General features: G+C 40.8%; 1 protein-coding gene across 1 annotated transcript in view; it reads left to right on the forward strand.

Moving 5' to 3' along the window:
• Positions 1-23,768, forward strand: part of LOC122814051 (RING finger protein 112-like) — a 1,095,042-nt gene that overhangs the window by 146,736 nt on the left and 924,538 nt on the right. The window contains exons 5-6 of the mRNA XM_044086654.1: positions 13,421-13,471; positions 17,182-17,238. Of these exons, the coding sequence (XP_043942589.1) occupies positions 13,421-13,471; positions 17,182-17,238 (108 nt within the window). The remainder of the gene's footprint in view (positions 1-13,420; positions 13,472-17,181; positions 17,239-23,768) is intronic.

The raw sequence follows: 23,768 nt of genomic DNA on the forward strand, positions 1-23,768 counted from the left end.
TGTCCAACTTGTAATGAGAAATGAAGGTATGAGGAGAAGCCCAGGTGGCTGCTGAGCAAATTGAATCAATAGGTAGCCTGTCCTGAAAGGCTATAGATGTGGCTAAGGCTCTAGTTGAATGGGATCTAGGTTTTGAAGGCAGTTGTTGATGCCTGATCTCATAAACAAAGGTAATCGTAGAAGTAAGGTATCTACAAAGGGACACTTTAGTAACCGGAAGGACCATTTTCCCTTCCGCATAAGATATAAACAGGTGGTCAGATTTCCTGAACTGTTTAGTCCTGTCTAAATAATATCTAAGTTGGCGATGAACATCCAAACAGTGCAATTTTTGCTCCGACCTGTTGCTATAGTTAGGGAAAAAAACTGGAAGGTCGATGGTCTGATTCAAATTTGTTTGTGAGGACACTTTAGGCTAAAAGGATGGATTAGTATGTAAGGATACCCTATCTTTATGAAACAATAAATAGGGGGGGGGACTGCACAGAGCATGGAGATCAGATACCATTCTAGCTGAAGTGATGGCTACAAGAAAGAGTGTTTTCCAAGATAGCAACTTCATCGAACATGAAGCTGTGGGTTCAAAGGGAGGACGGATTAAAGATGCTAGAACCAAGTTCAGATCCCATTGAGGTTGTGGATCTTTGATTGGAGGTTTGAGAAGAAAAACGCCCTTTAAAAAGGCTTTGCAGAGCTTGTGAGCCATGATGGTAGACTCTGAGACACCCACATGAAAATTAGATATAGCCGCCAACTGAACCCTGATGGTAGAAGGAGAGGAGCCTGCTGGGAAAAGTTCTGCTAGGAAATCCAGAATGGACTGAATAGGTGCAGTAAAGGGGTCTATTTTCCTTGATGTTGCCCAAAAGGAAAAACATTTCCATTTACTACTATAAATCTTCCAAGTAGAAGATTTATGGGAAGCTATCAAAATATCTCGGACTGAGTGAGATATTAAGGGAAGCCTGGCTAAGGTCGGAACTTGAGTAAGCATGCTGAGAGGTTGAGAGAAAGAAGAGATTGGTGCAGCTGACCCGACTGATGGGTCAAGAGGTCTGGAACTGGGTCCAGATGCCAGGGCTGCTCCAAAAGGTAACGGTGGAGAAAGAGGAACAAAACCTGTCGAGGCCAGTAAGGGGCAATGAGGATCATTGAAGCTTTCAGAGCGATGGCTTTCTGAATTAGTTGAGATATCAGTGGGAAGGGGGGAAATGCATACAGAAGTCCCCGGGGCCAATCATGGACTAGAGCATCTCTGATGGGGTGGCCTGGTTGGGGAAAGAGGGTGAAGATATCACGGCACTTGCTGTTTTGGGGAGTAGCAAAAAGATCGCAGCAAGGCTGGCCCCATTTTCGAAAGACTTCCTCCAACACTGATTTCTTTAGAGACCACTCGTGAGGCATAAGAATTGCTCTGCTCAATTTGTCTGCAATCGCATTGGACTTCTCGGGAATGTGCGTTGCTATCAGAAAACGCTGAGAAGAAATCGCCCATTGCCACAGTCTGAGTGCTTCTCAACATAAGGGGTAAGATCTGGTTCCACCTTGTTTGTTGATGTACCACACTACAGACATATTGTCCGTCTGAATTGCTATAGTTCCCTTGGGAAGAGTGTCCTGAAGGGCTTGCAACGCTAAAAGCACTGCTCTCATCTCTAGAACATTTATGTGCAAGTGGCACTCAGATGGCTGCCACATGCCCTGGACTGTCCTGCCCTGGTAATGCCCCCCCACCCGATCAGGGAGGCGTCCGTTGTCAGTGTTGCAGCCAGGGGCAAGGGAATGAAGGATCTCCCTAGGAGTAGTTGGGGAGATGTGATCCACCAATAAAGATGATTTCTGCATGATTGAGTTATCCAAATAGAGTGGGACATCGGAAGCTGTTGGAAGGACCACTGTGTGAAGAGCATCCACTGTAGAATTCTCATATGGAAGCGGGCTAAAGGGAGGAGAGGAATAGCCGCCGCCATAATTCCTAAGACTTTCAAAACTAGTCTGACTTTGACCTTGTTGTTCTGTAAGAGAAGAAAGACCTGTTTGTGGATGTCTGCTATTCTTTGCTCTGTGAGTCTGGCTGACATATTGACTGTGTCTAAATTTGCACCTATAAAGGTAATAGACTGACAAGGCGACAAGACAGATTTTTCATAATTTATGGAAATGCCTAGGGCCTGGCATGTTTGTAAAGTGTAGTCTCTGGCTAGAAGAAGTAGATGCCTGGTGGTGGCAGTTAGGAGCCAGTCATCTAAGTATGGAAACACCTGGAATCCTTGCCGTCTCAAATGAGTGGCAAACACCGCCATGCATTTTGTAAACACTCGGGGGGCTGTAGTGAGACCAAAGGGCAGGGCCCTGAACTGGAAGTGACTGGTTCCTAGCCTGAAGCGGAGAAATCTCCTGGAGCGTCTGTTCATTTTGATGTGATAGTACGCATCCTGGAGATCTATGGAGCACATCCAGTTGTCCTGACCCAAGAAGGGCAGAATGGACTGCAGCGTGACCATCCGAAATTTTGTTTTCTTGACAAACTTGTTCAAGTTGCTGAGATCCAAAATGGGTCTCCAGTCCCCTGTTTTCTTTGGTACCAAAAAGAATTTGGAGTAGATTCCGGATTCTCGTTGGTCTGCTGGAACTGGCTGAATGGCTCTTTTTAATAGCAGCTTTGAAATTTCTAGTGCTGCTTGCCCTTTTGACTGGGTGGAACGTCTGGAAGGGAGTTTCTGGACTGTCTTGGGATGCGAATGAAAGGAATCTTGTAGCCCTCGGATATGATTGACTGTACCCACTTGTCTTGAGTAAGGGAAAGCCAGGCTTTTGGGTACAGAGATAATCTTCCCCCGACTGCCTCTGAAGGTGGACAGCCAGGCAGCCCCTCAGGGGTGCTGAAAGGGTTTGTCAGAGAAGGTTTCTCTACTACCCTGGTTCTGCAGGCCCCCTCTGCCTCTAGGATGGCGTCTATTATTGTTGTTCCCCCCTCTGCCTCTAGAGGGGAACCGACTCTGTGCGTCAGATGAGACTCCCTGTGGTTGTTTGCGGAACCACATCTTCCCCCCCCTTCTGACCCTTGGGGTAAGGTCTAGAAGGGGTAGAAAAACAGACTCCGATGGCAGAGAGAGTCTTACCTTCTACCTCGCACCTAGTCAGAGTATCCTTCACCTGAGGACCAAAGAGAGATGATCCATCGAAGGGGGAGTTAGTGAAGGACGCCTTGAAAGGGTCCGCAAAGCTACATAGCCGCATCCAGGCGTGATGGCGTAAGGCCACCCCTGTACCTGCGGCTCTGCTCGCTCCATCCGCAGCGTATGAAATGAGGCGCATGGAGGAGTATACCACTGAATTGAGGGTTGCCAGCTGGAAGTTCATTCTGTCCTGAAACCCCACAGCTGATGGGTCCTTTAACACTTCACTCATATCCCTGAGCAAGTCGAGAGGGAGAGCGGGGTCGGACAAGGGTCCGATGCCACTCACCCCCTCGGAGCCGACGAGGGAAGTCCGGCGCCGAGATTCCTCCAAGGAGGAAATCGGAGCAGACGACGGCGCCGAAAGAAAGGGTATCGGGTCCGACGCACCCACAGTCCCGGCTCTGACCAGCCCCGGCTCCGAACTCAAAAGAGTCAGAGGAGGAATATTTTGAGGGATGGGGGTAGCCATCGACTGCTGAGTCAGGCTATGTAACATCTGGGCCAGTGCCTCGGACTTAAGAAGTCTACTCACCACCCTCTGCAAATCATGGTCCGAAAGTCTGGAAGACCTAGAGGAGTGTGATCTATGGCTCCGTTGAGACAAAAGCGGGGATGCTGGAGCTGAATGAATGGAGCCGATAGATGGAGACCTGGATCTTTTCCTGGTAGTCGGTTCCGATAGAAGTATCGGAGCCGACTTTGACTTGTCTGTCTTGGCTCCAGCGGGAGCCGAGGACACAGTGTGTGTAGAAGTTCTAGGATCATCGGCTCCAGCCGGAGCCAATGTCTGAACAGACTTAGAACCTCCGGAGGACGGCTCGGAAGCTGGAGCCAACTGCCTGGAGGATTTTGAAGGTTTCCCCGACACAGACTGAGTCGGGGGACCTTCAGGCTTCAATAAGCCCCTCAAAATGAGTTTATTTTTGCATTCCTGCAGGACTCTGGGGCTGAAGCCGTGGCAAACAGCACATGAGTCCTGCAGGTGCAAAGGTCCCAGGCAGTATACACAAGAAGTGTGACCGTCTGAGACATTTTCTGACAGCACGAGTCACACTTCTTAAAGCCTGAGACCTTAGATTCCTTAGACATTTTAAGGGATCTCAGTCACTCACCCAAACACACAAACACACAAAATTATATAAAGAGTTGGGAGTTTTTACACAAAACACCTTTCACTAACTCCAAAACTAGGAGGGGTGGTGGGGAAAAAGGCCTAAGGGATAATTTTTAGGGATGTACAGTAGATAAGAGGGGGGGAATCTAGAAAAAGGGTCTAAAACCAAGAACTATTAGAAAACTTTACCAGAAATTAGAAAAAAAAGGGGGGTCTAAATAGTTTAAACAACTAATTAAATCACTAACCTGCAGAGCCGGTTGGAAAGAGCACCTCGTCAGCTACGTGGCAAATGAGATCTGAGTAGTTACCGCCTAGCATTGTGGGATATAGGGGAGCCTCGAGCCGGTGGAATTAGCTCTCGAACTTTAGTATTGGCCGAGTCGGAGCCGAGGATCGTCTCCGAACCCATCCAGCAAGAATGAAGGCGAGATAGACAACTTAACATTGACTTTTAAATGCACAGAAAAACTAACACACTTTAGTGTGTAGCGTACAACAGTTAAACAAACATTTTAATCCTGAAAACGACTTTTAGAAAGTGCAGGCAGTCAGGTAAGTACAAAATACAGAAAAACAAGCTTTTAAATCACAATAAATGCTGAAAAATTGGCATTTAGGCAGAAAACAAGCACAGCAATAAAATGCAGACAAGAGGTACTTAATCACTCCAAAGTCTCTCTTTTGTCTCTCCGCTGCTTGTAGACTCTGCATGACACCAGGCTGGAGCTTGCTGAGTTGAATATAAGCACAAAAACCAGACAGTGGTTTTTATAGCAGGGGAAATGAAAGAGATAGAAATTAGCCCAAAATGGCCAATAAACTACTAACTTCTGGGCTCAGATAGGTTGTTCAAAGCTCCCCTCTCTCACAGGTGAACAGAGAAACTTCCTTCTATCTAAGTAAGCTATGGGCAACTCAGAAGCCAGTAATGCAGCCCTGAATTCAGCACTAGCCTGAAAATCGGACTATATTAGTTAGGAAGGTGGGAAAAAGAAAGATTATTTTGTTTTTTCTTTTTTTTTTACAGAGAAGGCAAAAACAGCAGGAAATACACTTAATACAACTTAAAACAACTTTTAAACACACAGAAAGGATTACGCACTTTAGTGTGTAGCCTACAACAGTTTAGCAAACATTTTTAACACTGAAAACGACTTTTAGAAAGTGCAGGCAGCCAGGTAAATAAAAAATACAGAATAACAAGCTTTTAAATCACAATAAATGCTGAAAAATCGACGTTTAGATGGAAAACAAATAAGCACAGGAATAAAATGCAAAAAAAAGTTACTTAATCTCTCCAAAGTCTCTCTTTTGTCTCTCCGCTGGCTGTAGACTCTTCAGACCACCAGGCTGGAGCTTGCTGAGTTGAATACAAGTGCAAACCCCACTCAGCTTTTTTTTATGGCAGGGAAATGAAAGAGAGAGAAATTAGCCCAAAATGGCCAATAAACTACTAACTTCTGTGCTGGAACAACTCCTCCAGGGACAGATAGGCTGCTCAAAGCTCCCCTTCCTTCTATGTAAATAGGCTATGGGCAACTCAGAAGCCAGTAAAGCAGCCCTGAATTCAGCACTAGCCTGAAAACTGGACTATACTAGTTAGGAAGGTGGGAAAAACAAGGATTTTTTTTTTGTTTTTTCTTTCTTTTTTTTTTATAGAGAAGGCAAAAACAGCAGGAAATACACGTAATACAGCTTAAAACAACTTTTAAATGCACAGAAAGGCTAACACACTTTAGTGTGTAGCCTACAACAGTTAAACAACGTTTTAACACTGAAAACGACTGCATTGCCACTGACCTGGGATGAATTATCATATAAAACTGCTGCAATAAATAAAATTGCTGGACCATGTATATCCCACTTTTGAGAATAAAAAAATATGCATAAGTATTTCCATATTTCCTATAATAAAAGTTTTTCTTTTTTATGTTATGTGTGAATTAGGTAATTGTACTGGATATGTGTGCACCCTTTCAGGAACAACATGAGCACATTGCCTGATTAAAGGAGAACTGTACCCACAGACTCAAAAAACATGTTTATTTTATCATGGTTTGGTGTTTCCTACATTTTAACACAATTATGGGACTTTTTACAGGCTTTTAAATATTTTATATGTAATTTCTGAGTCTGACCACATGGGGTCTGGCATCTTGAAGCAATTCTGATTGTTTAGTCTGCCTCTAGATATCCCACAATACAGTGCTTGTCTGTAAAAAATGACATCATACAGGCTTCTTTCTTCCTAAAGCTCCTGTCACTGCATTGTACATGTATACACTGCTGTCTTTCAGTTTTAAGTAACATTTCATGCTATTCAATGACTAATTAAACACACACAGTGCAAATGCCACAGAACAGACTTTAAAAGTGCTTTTTACTGCTGCTTATTTTTAGAATGACTAAACTGCAGTATTTTGTGAAGCCTGAATTATACTACTTTGACTCATCTCCCAACCCCTTCACACCTAACTTCCCCAGCTGTCAATGTGATAAGGGTAATTTGAGCTGTTACCTCCTGTGATTGACAGCTCATAGCAGGAGGCTTGACTCATGTACCGTTTCCTTGTTCTAGCCTTTACTTTCTGTATGGGTAGGGGAAGGACCAGGGAGCTGTGACATAACATGGGTGGGTTTTTAGGATGGTCATGGTAATGTCACTTTGGGGAGGGAACTGGCCAGAAAACTACCTGTATTCAGTGGCCTTGATGACATCAATGGATTGGAGACTGCAGCAAGGATGGCATAAAAGTTTTTTGAAAGTGAAACTACCACAGTATAGTAAAGCAGTATTCTAGAGGAGAGAAACAGTCAATTCCAAATATTTTAAATGCTGTGTTATTGTTTATTCACAGCAGGGGCAGTAAATAGGGATAAAAAGGGCACAGAAGTTGATCATTTAATAACATAATCCCATTATTGTCCTTTAAATGACTTGCTCACAACTGCACAGTAGGCAGATGGAAGCAGAGGGAATTAAACCCTTGACTAGTGGGTAACAGCCTCAATCCCCTCTGCAAATTGTACACGAGCAGATCTGAAGTTTTAAATACAATTGTGCCAGTTCAATTGTTCATAAAATAAATACACCATTAAATGTCTAGTATTCATTGTATATTCCTGATTAGTTTAAAGGAAGCTGCCACCTTAAGCTGCAGAAACCACAAATTAGTTGTAGGGACAACACACCAATATGAATTCACCTGGAAAATGTTCCAAATGCCACACTTATTAATTACATTTTACACATATGGCATACACAGCTCAAAATTAGACATTTTATCAGATTATGGACATATGTCTATTCTCCTGTTTATTTTTTCACATAAACTATTACAGAAGGCAATATTCACTGTAAAAAGGAAAATCCATCAGCTACCTCAATTATATTGAAACCTCATGTGGGCTCTGCCTTGAATGATAAATCTAGAGTAGACCCACAGCCTTTGCAAAGTAAAACTCAGGTTTTGAGGAGGAGTTCAGTACTACATTCTAAACATGAAAGTGGTCATAAGAATAATAGGGGTTTACTTATAGATGAATATCTTGATAATGAATTAAAGTGGCACATTTTATGTAATGCAACATGTTTTCCTGGTTTAAATGATTCAGTGGCTATCAATTATGTGTTAAAGCTGAAATATTGTGATGCAATACAGTTTTATTTTTTTACATATTTTAACTACTTAGTCTTATCACATGTTTTTGAATTTCAGATAGCCTTAGTTGTTTGGCTGGATCTATTATGCATCATGTGATTTTAATTTTGTGTAATTATATTTTAACTAACAAGGGAATTAGTCCTGAAGATGTTCCAAGAAATGTTTAGAACAAATGTGCTAAATTTGAATAAATAAGTTTTGGATTCACTGTTGTCTCATTCCTCGGGTACAGCAGAATTTTTTGGTTTGTCTCCTACAATAAATACCTCTAAAGTCCAACTGCTTCTCCTCCTTGGCCAACAGTGGGCTCTGTGGTTCCTGATAGGGACTCGTGACCCCCCCTGACTGTGGACCAGCTCTGGGCAAAGATGAGAAAGTCCAGGAGGTGCTGTATGAAACCTGCTGCATTCGGGTAGTATTAATCTGATGCAAGTTTAAGCACTACAACAAACATAATACAGGTATGTTCAATCCTGAATGTCATGACCAGTGGTTACTGCTCAGAGTAGCAGATTTATTAGTAAATACCCCCTTAAAAAAGATGATCCTGGAACAGGTACTTCCTTTTATTGTCCAGGTTAGAGTGAAAGTTTAACTTTCCTTAGGTTTGAAGCCCAACTAAAGTAAAAGTGAACTTTACTGTCATTCAGACCGCACAACAGTGCAACTGAATGAAATTGCATTACTTTGAACTCAATGTGCATACAACATATACTGATATTAATACAACAATAACACACATACTAAAGCTAATCCAACAATAACATCAGTAAGACATTTATGCAGTGCAGTAACAAGTACAACGACATGCACCGAGACTATTCCACTTATGTGTCTTTGTCAGCACCCAAAATACTGAACAGATAATATATTGCACAGATCAGAATCTGACAGATTTCAAATTGCACAGAATGTTAACTTGGCATTGTTAATATTGCACAAAATGTATAAGATTGTACTTTCATAGACGTATTGCATATGTCTATGAATTACTTCAGCGGTGTCACTCCAGACCTTAATGACCAGCATGGTGTATGTTATTACTGGAGTTCAGAAGTCTGAAGGCTTGTAGAAAAAAGCTTTGATTAAATCTGGTGGTTTTGCAATGTAAGCTACAGTATCTCCTGCCTGAAAATGAACACGAGAACAGACCATGGGCAGGGTGAGTGCAGTCTTTGACTATTTTCATGGGTCTGCTGAGGTACCAAGCAGACTGCAAGTCCTAGACAGATGGGAGCATGGACCTGATAATTCTCTGCACCACTTTCACCAACTTTTGGAGAGATTGAAACCATGGAGTTTCCATAGCACACCGAGAGATTACTAGTTAGGATGCTTCTGATGGTACCCCTGTAGACGGTTGTGAGAACTGAAGTTGGTAGTTTTGCTCTCCTCAACCTCCTTAGAAAGTGTAGACACTGTTGCACCTTCTTGACAATGTGATTAGTGTTTACTGACCAAGACAAGTCTTCAGCGATATGCACCCCAGGAACTTGCTGCTCTTCTCCCTTTCCACTGTTTCTCCTTTGATTGTGTGTGGAGAATGAGCGTTGTGTCTCTTCCTGGAGTCTACCTTTATCTCCTTTGTTTTATTCACACTGGGAGCCAGGTTGTTGTCACACCAGACAATCGGTTGGTTCACCTCCTCTCTGTAGGCTTTTTCATCACCAATGCTGATGAGACCCACCACTGTAGTATCATCTGCAAACTTAATGATGTGGTTTGTGTTGTACCTAGTGATGCAGTCATGTGTCAGCATGGTGAACAGCAGGGGACTCAGGACACATCCTTGAGGTACTCCAGTATTTAGTATGATGCTCATTGAGGTGTTGTTACCTAATGATGCAGTTATGTGTCAGCATGGTGAACAGCAGGGGACTCAGGACACATCCTTGAGGTACTCCAGTATTTAGTGTGATGCTCATTGAGGTGTTGCCAACGTATACATTTTGTGGTCTGCCAATAAGAAAGTCCAGATCCAATTGCATAAAGGAGTGCTAACATCCAAGTGAACCAGTTTCTCAATCAGATGTTGGGGGATGACCATGTTGAAGGTCGAGCTGAGGTCAATAAATAACATGCAGACATAGCAGTTTTCGTTCTCCATGTGTGCCAAGGATAAGTGAAGTGCCAGTGAGATGACATCTGCCATAAAGTAACTGGATCTATAAGCAAATTGAGTGGGTCCAGTACTGCAGGAAGACTTGATGTTAAGTAGTCTTTGACCAATCTCTCAAAGCACTTCATTACAGTGGAGGTGTGCACTACTGGGTGGGAGTCATTCAGGTTTGAGGGTGGAGACGTCTTGGACAGTGGTATAATGGTTGCACTCTTGAAGCACTTGGGTACTGTGACTTGATGCAGAGAGATCTTGAATATGTCAGTGAAAACAGTAGTTAATTGGTCAGCATAGTCCCTGAGCACCCACCCCAGAATATTGTCAGGACCAGCTGCCTTTCTTGGGTTTACTCATCGCAGCACCCTTTGAACATCCACTAGGTGAATGCAGAGCACTTCATCTTCTTGGTTGGTGGGCGGTTTCATTGCCATTGCATTGTTTCCCTTCTCCAACCTGCTGAAGTAGGTACTGAGGTCACTGTGAAAATCTGTGTTGTCATCACATTGAGAAGGTAGGGGCTTGTAGTCTGATCTAGATTGTATACCTTGCCACAGACACCTGGAGTCTCTCAGGTCTGAGAAGTGACCCTGAATTTTCTGTCCATAGGCCTGTTTAGCCTCTTTTATTCATCTATTTAGTTTCACTCTGGCTTCCTTAAGGGCATCTTTGTCTTGAGACTTAAAGGCAGCATTGCGTGGCTTCAGGAGCTCGTACGCTTCACTTGTGAGTGATGGTTTCTGATTCACTGGTGTGATAATGCTCTTGCTGACTGTCACATCATCCACACATTTTGATATATAGGCCATCACTGACTCTGTCTACTCATCCAGGTTAATTTTATGGTCCATAGTAGACACTTCTTTGAATATATTCCAGTCCGTGCATTCGAAGCACTCCTAGAGTGCTGAGACTGCTCCCTTTGGCCGTACCCTTATTTGTATCTAGTATCATCTGACTGTAGTCCCCCCATGCTTCATTATAATTGGTCACCTATGAACCTTCAGTGATCAAAAGTACAGCAGCTCACACATGAATGTCCAAGTGTCTGTACCATGGTGTGAAAGTGTTCAGATTACCATACTGGACATAAGGCGTACTCTGAGGCAGTACAGCCTGGTCTGGGGCTACTAAAGTAACTCGACCACAACTTGTTCAAGTTCCAGTAACTCGCTGCTGATTCATTAACAATGAATACACTCATGTTTGACATGCTTGGAAAAATTAGTTTTTTTGTTGGGGACAAACCTCCCTGTACCTGACCACAATGTGGGGAAATCACTTAAATATACTACATATTTAGTAGCATAGTGTTTGTAATCAAGCCCCTTGCAAACCAGTACACACACACTAGAGTTGAACAGTACAACTGAGCCACAGGAGGCTAAACTCCACCATGAGGGATATTTTTTATGTTGCTGCTGACAAACACTGTATTGTCATTGCCCTCGAAAACTGTCCTTTCAGGATTTTGTGTAGAATTGTGGATGTGTTTCGTCGTGTTAATGTTTTCCTTATCGCTGTATAATTCTAACTACTTCTCATTCCTGCGTCACTGAAAACAGTCCGAGGAGTGCGGTCTCAGTCACTGTTGTTAGGCTAGCAGAGTTGTGCTGACCATTGATTTGTGTAGCAAAGTATCCTAGGAATGCTGGCCCGCTCACATAGAATTTCATCCCTGATTGTGCTGCTGGCTACCCCCACCTTGCTTGAAGGTCATGGGTCAGATTGAGTTGGTGATATCTAGCTATTATGGGTTGTCACCACTGCAAAGGTTACATCATATCCAAACCTGGAGTGCATCAGCTTGCAGTGGATATAACATATGAATATATATATATATATATATATATATATATATATATATATATATTATTTATTTATTTTTTTTTGGTGAGGGGGGGCTTAACAATTGTGTACATTTCAGCTGACATCTGCTGCTATCTACTTCTATTGCTGGCTAAATTTAGTGCCTCTAATATTATGATCAGAGTTGGGACCTCCGTGAATGGAAATGGGTCAGGACGCGGATGGGGAAACATGGAGCAGAGCCTCAGAATCCTGTAAGTTACCATGATTGCAGGGACAGAGCCTCTGAGCCCTGTACATTATTAGTATTATTATGATTGCAAGGAATCTTTGGGATACCCATTTGGGAGAAGTGGCTGACATCATTCAAATCATTTGATACTGAACAAGTTAAGTCCAGTCCTATAGCATAATGCTGAATTTGGTGGCCATCTTTCTTGCAATCATAGCACACCTGCATCAACAGAAAGTGTTGAATTGCAGACAGACGTCCCACCACTTATTTTTGGGGAGGATGTACAGACAAAGTGCCAGTCTTTCTAGCCTTTTCTTCCCTGTCAATCTAAGGTCGCATGTGTCACAGTCACAGCTCTACCTCTCTGTACCTCAGCACCAAAGGGAATGTAAACTGACAGAGGACCTCATGGGCTTGTGTAGTAGTAAGTATGTAGGATGTAGCTACATCCACAGCAGTATACTAAAGCCGTTAGGGATCTAATATTAGGAGAAAACCTGTTAGCTGGTTCAGACTACAGGTGAGGACCCTTTATCTTTGTCACCTCTGACCTCTACTAAGTGAAAGCATGAATTCCTCAGTTTGTGGTACTGGACAGGGGTAAGGGTGTTAATTGAAAGTGGGATTAAGATAGTACAAGGATATATGATAGGATCCCTGGTTGTACTAATGAAATAAACATATGGATTAAAAAATGTAGTTGTACCTAAAATGCCCTGCCTTAAGTACAGATGTTAGTATAAAAGATTCTTGTTGGTCACTGAAGTACTGGTTGTATTGAGTAGTCTGGTAAGTATCTCTAAACTGTAAAGAATTTTGCAGAATGTCCAGATTTTTGCCTTATATTCTTGGTCTGTTCCTCATAAAATTTGTGGTTTTCTGGCAAATCAATGAGGATTTAAGTCGCTAAATAATGACATACATTTGAGTTTCAGACTTCATACTCTTCATAAAAATGCATGCTAACACAGATCCTGTTATTGCATCTCCTTTTTAACTTTATAAGAGCAAAATTTAAATTCTGTCTCTATTTTTGAGCCTTTGTCCTCCCTTTATTTTAGTCTTTGTCTATATGTATTGTGGTAAGAGGTTGAGAGGTATGGCTCTGGTATCAAACTATGTTCATTTGGCAAATGTCCGATATAAGTCAAGGTCTATGTAGTGTAACTGACATCAGCTTTTAAAGGGTCGTAGATTTCTTCCCTATCAGCAGAGAATCAAGTTGGGTGTAGGAGTACAGGTTTGCATTTTTTATTCCTGTCACCTTCTTTCTTTTAAACATCTTTTTATTTGCAGATATACAATGTGCATATAATGTTGAAGGAAACAGAACTGGAGTACCTGGAGGTGAGTTTTGTGTATGTGTGTGTGTGTGTGTGTGTGTGTGTGTGTGTGTGTGTGTGTGTGTGTGTGTGTGTGTGTGTGTGTGTGTGTGTGTGTGTGTGTATGCGTTGCATGCATGCATGCATGTTTCCACTGGCAACCATCTATCCATACCTTTTAAATTCACACAGCAATTTCATAAAATAGAAATGTTGCAATGGTAGTAAATCTCCTTCCGATTTCATATACTGCTAGAGTAATAAGATATATAATATTTATCTCCTTTCTAATGCAGTAGTGGAATTTAAGCATTCAAACGTCTGTATTTTGGCTCAGGAATGGGAAGAAAAAAATATATTTGGATTATGTTTTTTTATTTAACCAAACCCAGACATGCAACATAAGGCATATTATCTCCTTAAAAAAGTAATGCAGCTTCCTTTGTAAAGCTTTATCATTACTAACAGGATGTCAGTGGCTTTCCCTACAGTTTGCACATGGTCTCACCCCATTCAGAATTCACCACTTGTTTTATTCAGTTTGACTTATTCCTGCATCTATACAAAAACACAATACTAACACCTAATTTGCATAGAAAACCATGTAGAAAACATATGTATATAAAATATATAAAAACAGCATCTATAAAAAGAATGCATTCAATAACATCCCTAAAAAGCATATGACATGAAGTCACAAAATCTCCTTACAAGATGATGTATAATACAAAGATATGTGATACAAAAATACATCATAAGTTTTCTTTTTGTCGCTTAATTAAAACAGGTTTTAAACTAACAGTACTATTCAAGCCAGGTGGCTTATCAGCTTGCAGCCGGACTATCCACTCATATTCTCTTAGCTGTAAATAGTTATCAATATCACCACCCCTAATTCCTAAAGTTAATACAGAAACAGCCCTAAACTTAAAACTATGTGCAGGGAAGTCCAGTATATGCCTAAACAGCCCATTAGTTTCACCCTTCCTTCTTATTTCGGACTTGTGTTCTATTATTCTACTTTTTAACTTCCTTGTGGTTTTTCCTACATAAAATACATTACATTGTGAGCAGGTTGCTAAGTAAACTAAATTGGTTGTATTACAATCAGCTCTACACTGAAAAGTAAAACATTCTTTAGACACTGGTTGCTGATATTCTCCTAATGTTTCGAAAATATCAGCACAGCAAGTGCAATTCAGGCATTTATATGTACCTGCTTTAGCCCATGCTATTGCTGTCTCGTTGTTAAAGTCCTTAAAACACAGCATCTGTTTCATCGTCTGACCATTCCTAAAACTAAAGTTAGGTTTAGAGTCTATAATCTCTTTCAGTTCAGACTGGGCCATTAGTATAACCCAATTTTTCTCTATAATTTTACAAACTTCCTTGGTATTATTATTATAGGTAGTAATGAACCTTACAATATTATCTTTTTTAATGGTGTTCCTCCCTGACCTACTGACACAGAATCTAAGTGCCCATTAGTCAAAGTACCAAGGACGGGTTTATAAATACCATTGCGCCCTCTCTGAACTTCATCATAAACTGCATCAATATTCGAAGACAGATAGCCATTCTTAAGAAACTCACCCCTCATCTTATTAATTTGCTCTAGGAATCTCTCATCATCTGTAGTAAGCCTACTAACTCTAATTAACTGTGATTTCAGAATCCCTTTATAAACATAAGATGGGTGCATACTATTCATTTTCAAATACCATGCAGCGAACACTTCCTTCCTATGAACCATTGTTTGTAATCTACCCTTATCCTTATAAATATTAACATCTAAAAATACCATTTCTTGCTTTGAATAGTTCATCTTGAATTCAAGGAAGTCAGTAGTTGCATTCAAATAACATATAAAGCTTTGTAATTCAGACAATGTCCCTGTCCATGCAAAAAAACAATCATCAACAAATCTACAGTAACAACTTATAAAGTGTCTATACTCATTACTTTCATTTAACACAAACTCTTTTTCCCAAATAGTACAAGATTTGCAAATGTATTGGCCACAGATGTCCCCATGGCCACTCCCGTTAACTGTTGGTAAGGAATTCCATCAAATATGAACACATTTTTAGTTAACACTAATTCCAATAAGAAACAGATATTCTCTATCTCTCTCAGTGGCAGCAATGATTCTATCATTAATAGCCTCCTGATGGCTTCAGTGCCATAATTTACCGGAATGACAGTGAACAAGGAAACAATATCTAGTCTAACTAATAAAAAATTTTCATTAACCTCTGCTCTTTCTTTATGCCACATGTCAAGTTTCTCCAAAAAATGCAAGGTACCTTTCAGTATAGTCTCACATTTAAACAAATACTTCGCTAACACTCTTTGTAGATACTTAGAAATTGGCTCTGTGACCCACCCCTTACCTGAGACAATAGGTCTCAGAGGTGGGTCTATCATAGATTTATGGATTTTTAGGTAAGCCGTAGATTTGAGGTATCTTAGGGCATGGTACAGTGAAGTATGAAAATAAATCCAAGGAAATATCTTGTGTTAGCTGCATTTCATAAGTTGTTACTGTAGATTTGTTGATTCTGAAATCACAGTTAATTAGAGTTAGTAGGCTTACTACAGATGATGAGAGATTCCTAGAGCAAATTAATAAGATGAGGGGTGAGTTTCTTAAGAATGGCTATCTGTCTTCGAATATTGATGCAGTTTATGATGAAGTTCAGAGAGGGAGTAATGGTATTTATAAACCCGTCCTTGGTACTTTGACTAATGGGCACTTAGATTCTGTGTCAGTAGGTCAGGGAGAAACACCATTAAAAAAAGATAATATTGTAAGGTTCATTACTACCTATAATAATAATACCAAGGAAGTTTGTAAAATTATAGAGAAAAATTGGGTTATACTAATGGCCCAGTCTGAATTGAAAGAGATTATAGGCTCTAAACCTAACTTTAGTTTTAAGAATGGTCAGACAATGAAACAGATGCTGTGTTTTAAGGACTTTAACAACGAGACAGCAATAGCATGAGCTAAAGCAGGTACATATAAATGCCTGAATTGCACTTGCTGTGCTGATATTTTCGAAACATTAGGAGAATATCAGCAACCAGTGTCTAAAGAATGTTTTACTTTTCAGTGTAGAGCTGATTGTAATACAACCAATTTAGTTTACTTAGCAACCTGCTCACAATGTAATGTATTTTATGTAGGAAAAACCACAAGGAAGTTAAAAAGTAGAATAATAGAACACAAGTCCGAAATAAGAAGGAAGGGTGAAACTAATGGGCTGTTTAGGCATATACTGGACTTCCCTGCACATAGTTTTAAGTTTAGGGCTGTTTCTGTATTAACTTTAGGAATTAGGGGTGGTGATATTGATAACTATTTACAGCTAAGAGAATATGAGTGGATAGTCCGGCTGCAAGCTGATAAGCCACCTGGCTTGAACAGTACTGTTAGTTTAAACCTGTTTTAATTAAGCGACAAAAAGAAAACTTATGATGTATTTTTGTATCACATATCCTTGTATTATACATCATTTTGTAAGGAGATTTTGTGACTTTATGTCATATGCTTTTTAGGGATGTTATTGAATGCATTCTTTTTATAGATGCTGTTTTTATATATTTTATATATATATGTTTTCTACATGGTTTTCTATGCAAATTAGGTGTTATTCCTGCATCTCTCATACAGTTGATTTATAACACGAAATGCCTGCTTTCTCACCTGTCTTTTCACTGTTCTCATTTCAGATGTTTCTCCACGTGGCAGAAGGGGTTGGGAAAGCCTTCTCACTGCAGACTGTCCAGGTACGTCTTCTCAAAGGCTGGAGTAAGTGCTCAGCAAACTGTGTGTGCGTGTCTATGACAGCATGAAAACCATAAGCTTTCAAAGTAAAAACAGAAGATCCGAAGGCTTTTTATGACTGCAAACATTACATACACTTCAGAGTTGTAAGGCAGGGTTTTTCATGTCCTGTTTAGAATATGTGTGTTCGTTTTAATGAAGAATGTACCTCTCATAGATACTGCAGTTAGGGGTAAAAGCTTTCTCCAAATCTTTCTGTTTTGTGGTAGGGCCATAGTATGCAGTGTACACCCATCCATAAGCTTTGTCTTGGCTCTACAGTCCCACTGTCATAGTATCTCACCCCCTGATCTCCATTCAACCTCATGTAAGTTAAATATTGAGGACCAGGATGACATGTTGAGTACAGCAAACATAGCAAGGAAACACGGGCCTCATTTCCTGTAACATTATCCTATCCTGTTTCTGTTTGGGATCATTATCCTTGATTTCTATCTGGTCTTAGTACTGGACTGTTTCCATTACAGGCAGAAGTCTGGATGCGGCACTGAAGAACTAACTTGTGATTCCACTGACTGACGTGATCATATTTTTAAGAAAAAAAATAATACCTACTGTGGTTGATATCTGTGGTGGTACTAGTCCATGAATTGATATCTGTGGCAGTACTGGTCCGTGATTTGATATCTGTGGCAGTACCAGTCTGTGATTTGATATCTGTGGTGGTACTGGTTCGTGACCTGATGCTTACACTCATTTACAAGAATAGTATTTCTCAGGCATAAATAAGGGAAGTTTACAAAGAATACTTGGAAGAAATCTGAACTGCACAAGTAGCAGGAAAGAACCGGAGATTATTGAGATGCTTGTACACCTTAACTCTAGCATGAGGATCCTTTATGCGGACTTAAGAGGATATATCCTTCCTGAGTGGGGGGGGGGGGGCTGATTTTTGTAGATCTACACTGAGAGCACTGGATGACGTATCCAGATGCAACGCTACTGCAGACAGCCTTCTTGAAATAAGATCCTATTAAACAGAAATGCAGTCCTCATTAACAGACATTGTATAAGTCTCAAAGCTCAGCTTCACAACATTTCTTCCATACACACTGCCACTCCAGTGAAAATTCCTGTAGATTTAAATGGGCTTGAATCCTAAAACAGAATCATCCTCATCTTCATGTTTATCTTCATCATCATCAATCCATCCATTGTATCCATTTTGCCCATTTTCTACATGGGGTCAAGGTGTTGTATTATCTGTCATCATCTCTTATGATTCAGTGCCACACTCCTGCCTGACTGTCACGGGTCTTCTCTCACACAATCCATCCACCTCTGTGCTGGATGCCCTCGTTTCCTCTTACCTTTTTCCTGACTGTCCCAAATCTTCACCAGATCATTTTCTCCTTTTCTGCACATGCCGAAACCACCATAATCTGTTTTCATTGATATTTTCTCTAATTATAGCTACTTTGACTTCTGCTCTTAAGCCCACATTTCTTTGTCTCTCCCAAAGTGTACCTCCTACTACCCATCTCTGGCACATCATCTTCATCACCTCTAGCTTCCTCATCTCCTCTGCCTTTACTGCCCAGGTTTCTGTACCATACAGTAGTACTGGTCACACCACTGTCTTGTACACTTTACTTTTCAGATTCTTTGGCATTCTTCTGTCATAGACTACATCTGACACTCTATGCCAGTTGGCTACAGCCACTCTGATTCTAGGTTTGACCTCTTCATTCAAGCTTCCCTTTTCCTCAACCACCCCTCCCAGATACTTGAAGCTATTTACCTGTTCCACTATCTTCCCTTCTATCTCAATTCTCAGCTTCTTCTGATTTCTCCAATATGCTGCCATTACCACAGTCATATCTGTACTTAGTTTCATCCCATGTGCCTTTGCATTCCATTCTACTATCCTTTGCTGAAGTTCTTGTTCAGAGTCTGCATGTAATGCAACATGATCTGCATACAGCAGCTTTGTTGAACTGTCCTCGCCAATCTGTTTGCTAATGTAACCCATCACCAGTATGAACAGCAGTGGGCTCAGAGCTGAACCCGGATGCACACCCACTCCCACTGGGGACTCCTATATGAGACCAAACAAGGCTCGTACTTGAGTCAATGGATCTTTGTACATAGCCTGCAGTAACTCTACCCAATGTTTTGGGGACTTTGAACCACCACAGGACTGCCCAAATCAGTCTTCTTGGGACCTTGTCATATTTTTCGCAAAGTCTAGAAATGCCCAGTTGGACTCTTTCCTCATCTCTAGCTTCTTTTCAACCATCTGTCTCACTACAAACATTGGGTTAGTTGTGCTGCATCCTAATCTGAATCTGAAATGTTCAAATCCCATCCTACTTTTTGCTACTCTGCGTATTCATTTACCAGTCACCCTGTACAGAACTTTCATGTAATGTGACAGGAGCTTGATATCTCTGTACTGCCCACAGTTGTGGCTGTCCCCTTTGTTATTGTACATTAGCATGAGCATGCTTATTCTCCGGGTTAAAAAGTACTGCTGCTGTGATGTGAGGTAGTGCCAGCCTAGCTAGCTGGAATTTTGTAAATCAAATGATATGTCATTTGAATATAAAACTGATTTGTACAGGTGATTGTGTTACAAATGTATTGATGAAGTTCTTGTGTTAAAAATGTACCAAAAGTGGGTCCTGCTGAACAGAAAATAAATATATGTCAGACTGCATGTATATATTGTAACAGAGGACACTGGAAGAGAAGAGGTTAAGCAGCCAGCTAAAACATTAAGAAAATACTGGAAATTAAATTATCTGGTTTAGGCCAAAAAGAAAATATCTCACAGTTCTGACTGAGCCAGAGATAAAATGTCTGTGAAAACCAGAACTGGAAATCCTACTGTATTGTCCTTAGGGATGAACTAATTACTACCCTGGAATGATGGAAGTATTGTCTTTGTTTCATGGTTCCCAGGTGCCTACCATAAACCTTAACACATCTGTGCTAGGATTCTGTCTCAGCTTTTAGTAATGGGGGTAATTTGAGAACCCACAGATGCAGCTTGACCAGATGTGATGTCATTTTGTAGCCAGCCATGATATTTAGATAATAGTGAAAGACTGGCACTGAGCAGTCTGTGTTTGGGAACCTGACTAGAAAGACCCTCACCCACTTCATCTTGCCTTGCTTAAGTAAGTGAACTAGGGGAACATGAATTCTTTTAGATCAGTCAGGAAAATAAAGTAAAATTAGTTAAGTATTGCTTTTCTGTGTCTGTATGAATCTTTCCAGCTGTGTTATTTTCAAAATTTCATGTGTCTGAAACTCTGGTGTTCATTGTAAATAGATATTCATTATTTTCATGTCCTTTTATTATTTATTATTACATTTAAACCTTTCATTGCATCTGGTCCTTTAGCAATATTTAATGTTTGAGAGTACCAATATTTATTTAGTGACACTGTGTCCACTCCTGACAGCCTTGCTGTCAGGTCAGCTACTGCCGTTTGTATTAGTATTAAATTTTAAATTTACACAATATAATTGGGGACCTTTTGTAAGAGCCTTATGTAGTAACTGGCTGGTGGCATTAAGGGTGAGTCATGCCAGTCTTTCCCATGTGTGTGTGTGTGTGTGTGTGTGTGTGTGTGTGTGTGTGTGTGTGTGTGTAGAAAATCAAATCTCAAAGTGTGTGTGTGTCTGTTATTTGAAACAGGTACACAGAGCTCCAAGGTGGTCAGTGTGGATGTTTATTTGGGGTCTAGAGAGAGAGTCTAGCCCCAAGACTGGAGTGTGTCCCCTGTGTGCTTTAAAGCGAAATTGTACTTGGTGCAAAGAACTGCATCTGAAATACTGTGTGTCTATTTCTCTCAATATGAACATTTCCCACCAGTGTCAGTGGTGAGAAGTGAGGCTGCTTTATCACTGGTCCAGAGAAGGGACATCACAAATGTCAAAAAAAGTCTGTTTATTAATATGAATAAATGTTCTTACCTTGTTTTTTTAATACCCAGTGTCTTAACTACTCCATCCCATACCTTATATCTGTCTATCTCTACATCTTCCTTCTTTTCAGTCTGAATTTTAAACAGTCTGTTTTTCTTTGAACTTACTTCTTTTTCTTCTTTGTTACTGTGCATCCCTTCTTTAACCATTTCTGCATATGATTTTTCCAACCTGTATACCTTCACTCTGCTGCACTTCTTACTTCTTTATCCTTTCCATCATCTCTCCCCATCACACGTCCTTTCCATTTTCCGTCTCACTTTCATGTACAATGTCCAACATTAAATCATCCCACAACCCTCCTGAATGGAGGGTTATAACAACACAATCTCGTTTTGTAATCTCCGACTCTAATCTTCTGAGTCTACCATAGATGCATCCATCCCTTTAAACTGCTTTTGCAAAGACTCGACTGCCTTTTCTATCATGTCTGCTGCTCCCTCATTATTTCTGAGTGCCTCCTTATTCTCCGACTCCTTTTCAACAAACATAATGCATCGGCTGTCCGACTGACTGCACCACAAACACTAACACCATCTTCATTCTGCTTTTTGTGCTCCATCAACACTTCGACAACTTCCTGCTTCTCAAAGCCACCTACTCACCAGGACCAGAAGATAGGAAGCTCCACAGTGAAATGTGTCCTACTCACCCGGACCAGAATACAGGAAGCTCCACAGTGAAATGTGTCCCCGTATGTGAAAAGAGTAGGAAAGCTCCCCTATGCACTGGCCAAATTTCCCCTAACAGTATTGGTCAACAAAGGATAAATAACAAAATTAAGCAAATAAAACAGTGAGATTAATTAGTACAATAATGTACTTTGTTCTACATTAAACTATTGTTTATTAAAACTGCTGAATCTCATGTAAGTAAGTACTCTGAAACACAAGTTTGTCAAAACAAACAGATTTAGGGTGCTCATCAAAGTTGGTTTATAAAATGTTTAAAGGCTGAAACATGTCTCTTGAGAACAAGTGTGGAAGGTAAAACATACCACAGTTCCTACTAAATAATACAATCATCTCTGTGGTATTAGCAGAGCCTGACTACCAGGCATTATATTATACTACTTGACAACATTAATTATTTTTGGCTGATGTCATATCTCTGCTTTAACAGTGCGAAAAATTATGACATGAAACCAATGGAAAAAATATTTTCTGTAATTTTGTGAAATGTTTGCAGTTTATTTTGGACAGATTAGCAGCATCTAACTATCATTTTAGGTGATTTCAATATTGACTGGCAATCCTGTTCTGGCAACCATCCAACCCATCATGTAAACCTTCATGGCTTCACCCAACTAGTCCAGCCGTCAACCAGGATAAATAAAAACTCCAGCAAGCACACCACCCTGGACTGGATACTAGTCAGTAAGAGCCCCCAGTCATATATAACAGGCTGTTTATCAGATAGCCTCAGTGATCACTCCCAAACATTTCTACTAAAAAAATACCTATACCAAACTAAACCTGTCATCTACTGTCAAATACGTAAAAAACTAAACTTTAACCCACTCACATTCATCTCATCCCTCAAAGAATGTAACTGGCATCCTCTAAAGTACCTCAGTCTTGACGACGCAGTTGAATTTTTTAATACTACCTTCTTGAGCATCCTTAATTACCTTGCTCCCATAAGACTTTCCAGAATCAAAGCACAACCCTCCCCATGGCTATAGAAAACCACTAAGTCAGAAATGAAAAACAGGAATAAAGCCTGGGAGCACTGGCGCAAAACCAAAACCCCCTCAGCTAGACAGAAATTCCTAGAACTACGCAATAGAGTCAAAAAGCTAATAAAACAGGACAAATCCCAATACTACCAGTCTGCCCTAGACTCCTCCCAACACAGCCCCAAACAATTCTGGTCCTCCATAAACTCCATCCTCCACCCAGGTAAAGTCAGCACCCCTCCTCCTAACATCCCTCACTCCTCAGAAAATATTGCTACCTCATTCAACACACACTTCACCCAAACCATACTATCACTAGCTAAACAACACAACCCCCCCTCCCCTCCAACCCACACCTTCAACTAGTAATCTCCTCACTGCCTTCTCTTTTTCTCCTGTACCTACCTCCAACATAAAAAAACTCTTAACTAAACTTAAGCCCACCAGATTAGCAGCAGACAACCTCCCAAGTAAATACCTACAAATTGCAGCTGATGCTCTGGCCTACCCAGGATCCATCTTGATTAACCGATCTCTGTCAGAAAGTTACGTTCCCACACTGTGGAAAGTATCACATATAATTCCCCTCCACAAAGGCGGACCCTCCACAGAACTAACCAATTACCGCCCCATAGCTATTCTCTCTCCACTCTCCAAAATACTAGAGAGATGCATACACTCTCAGGTCTCAGACTACCTCCTTGCTAACAACCTTCTTTCCAATACACAGCATGGTTTCCGACCAAACCAAAGCACCACCACTGCCTTACTCTCCTTTACTAACACTATCCTTCAGCATAAAAACAATGACTATCTCTCCTCTGCTACTTTCCTAGACCTATCTAAAGCATTTGACAT

Source organism: Protopterus annectens, chromosome 10.part0 (genome assembly GCF_019279795.1).
Source record: "Protopterus annectens isolate FY-2018-M chromosome 10.part0, PAN1.0, whole genome shotgun sequence".
Taxonomy (NCBI): Eukaryota; Metazoa; Chordata; order Ceratodontiformes; family Protopteridae; genus Protopterus; species Protopterus annectens.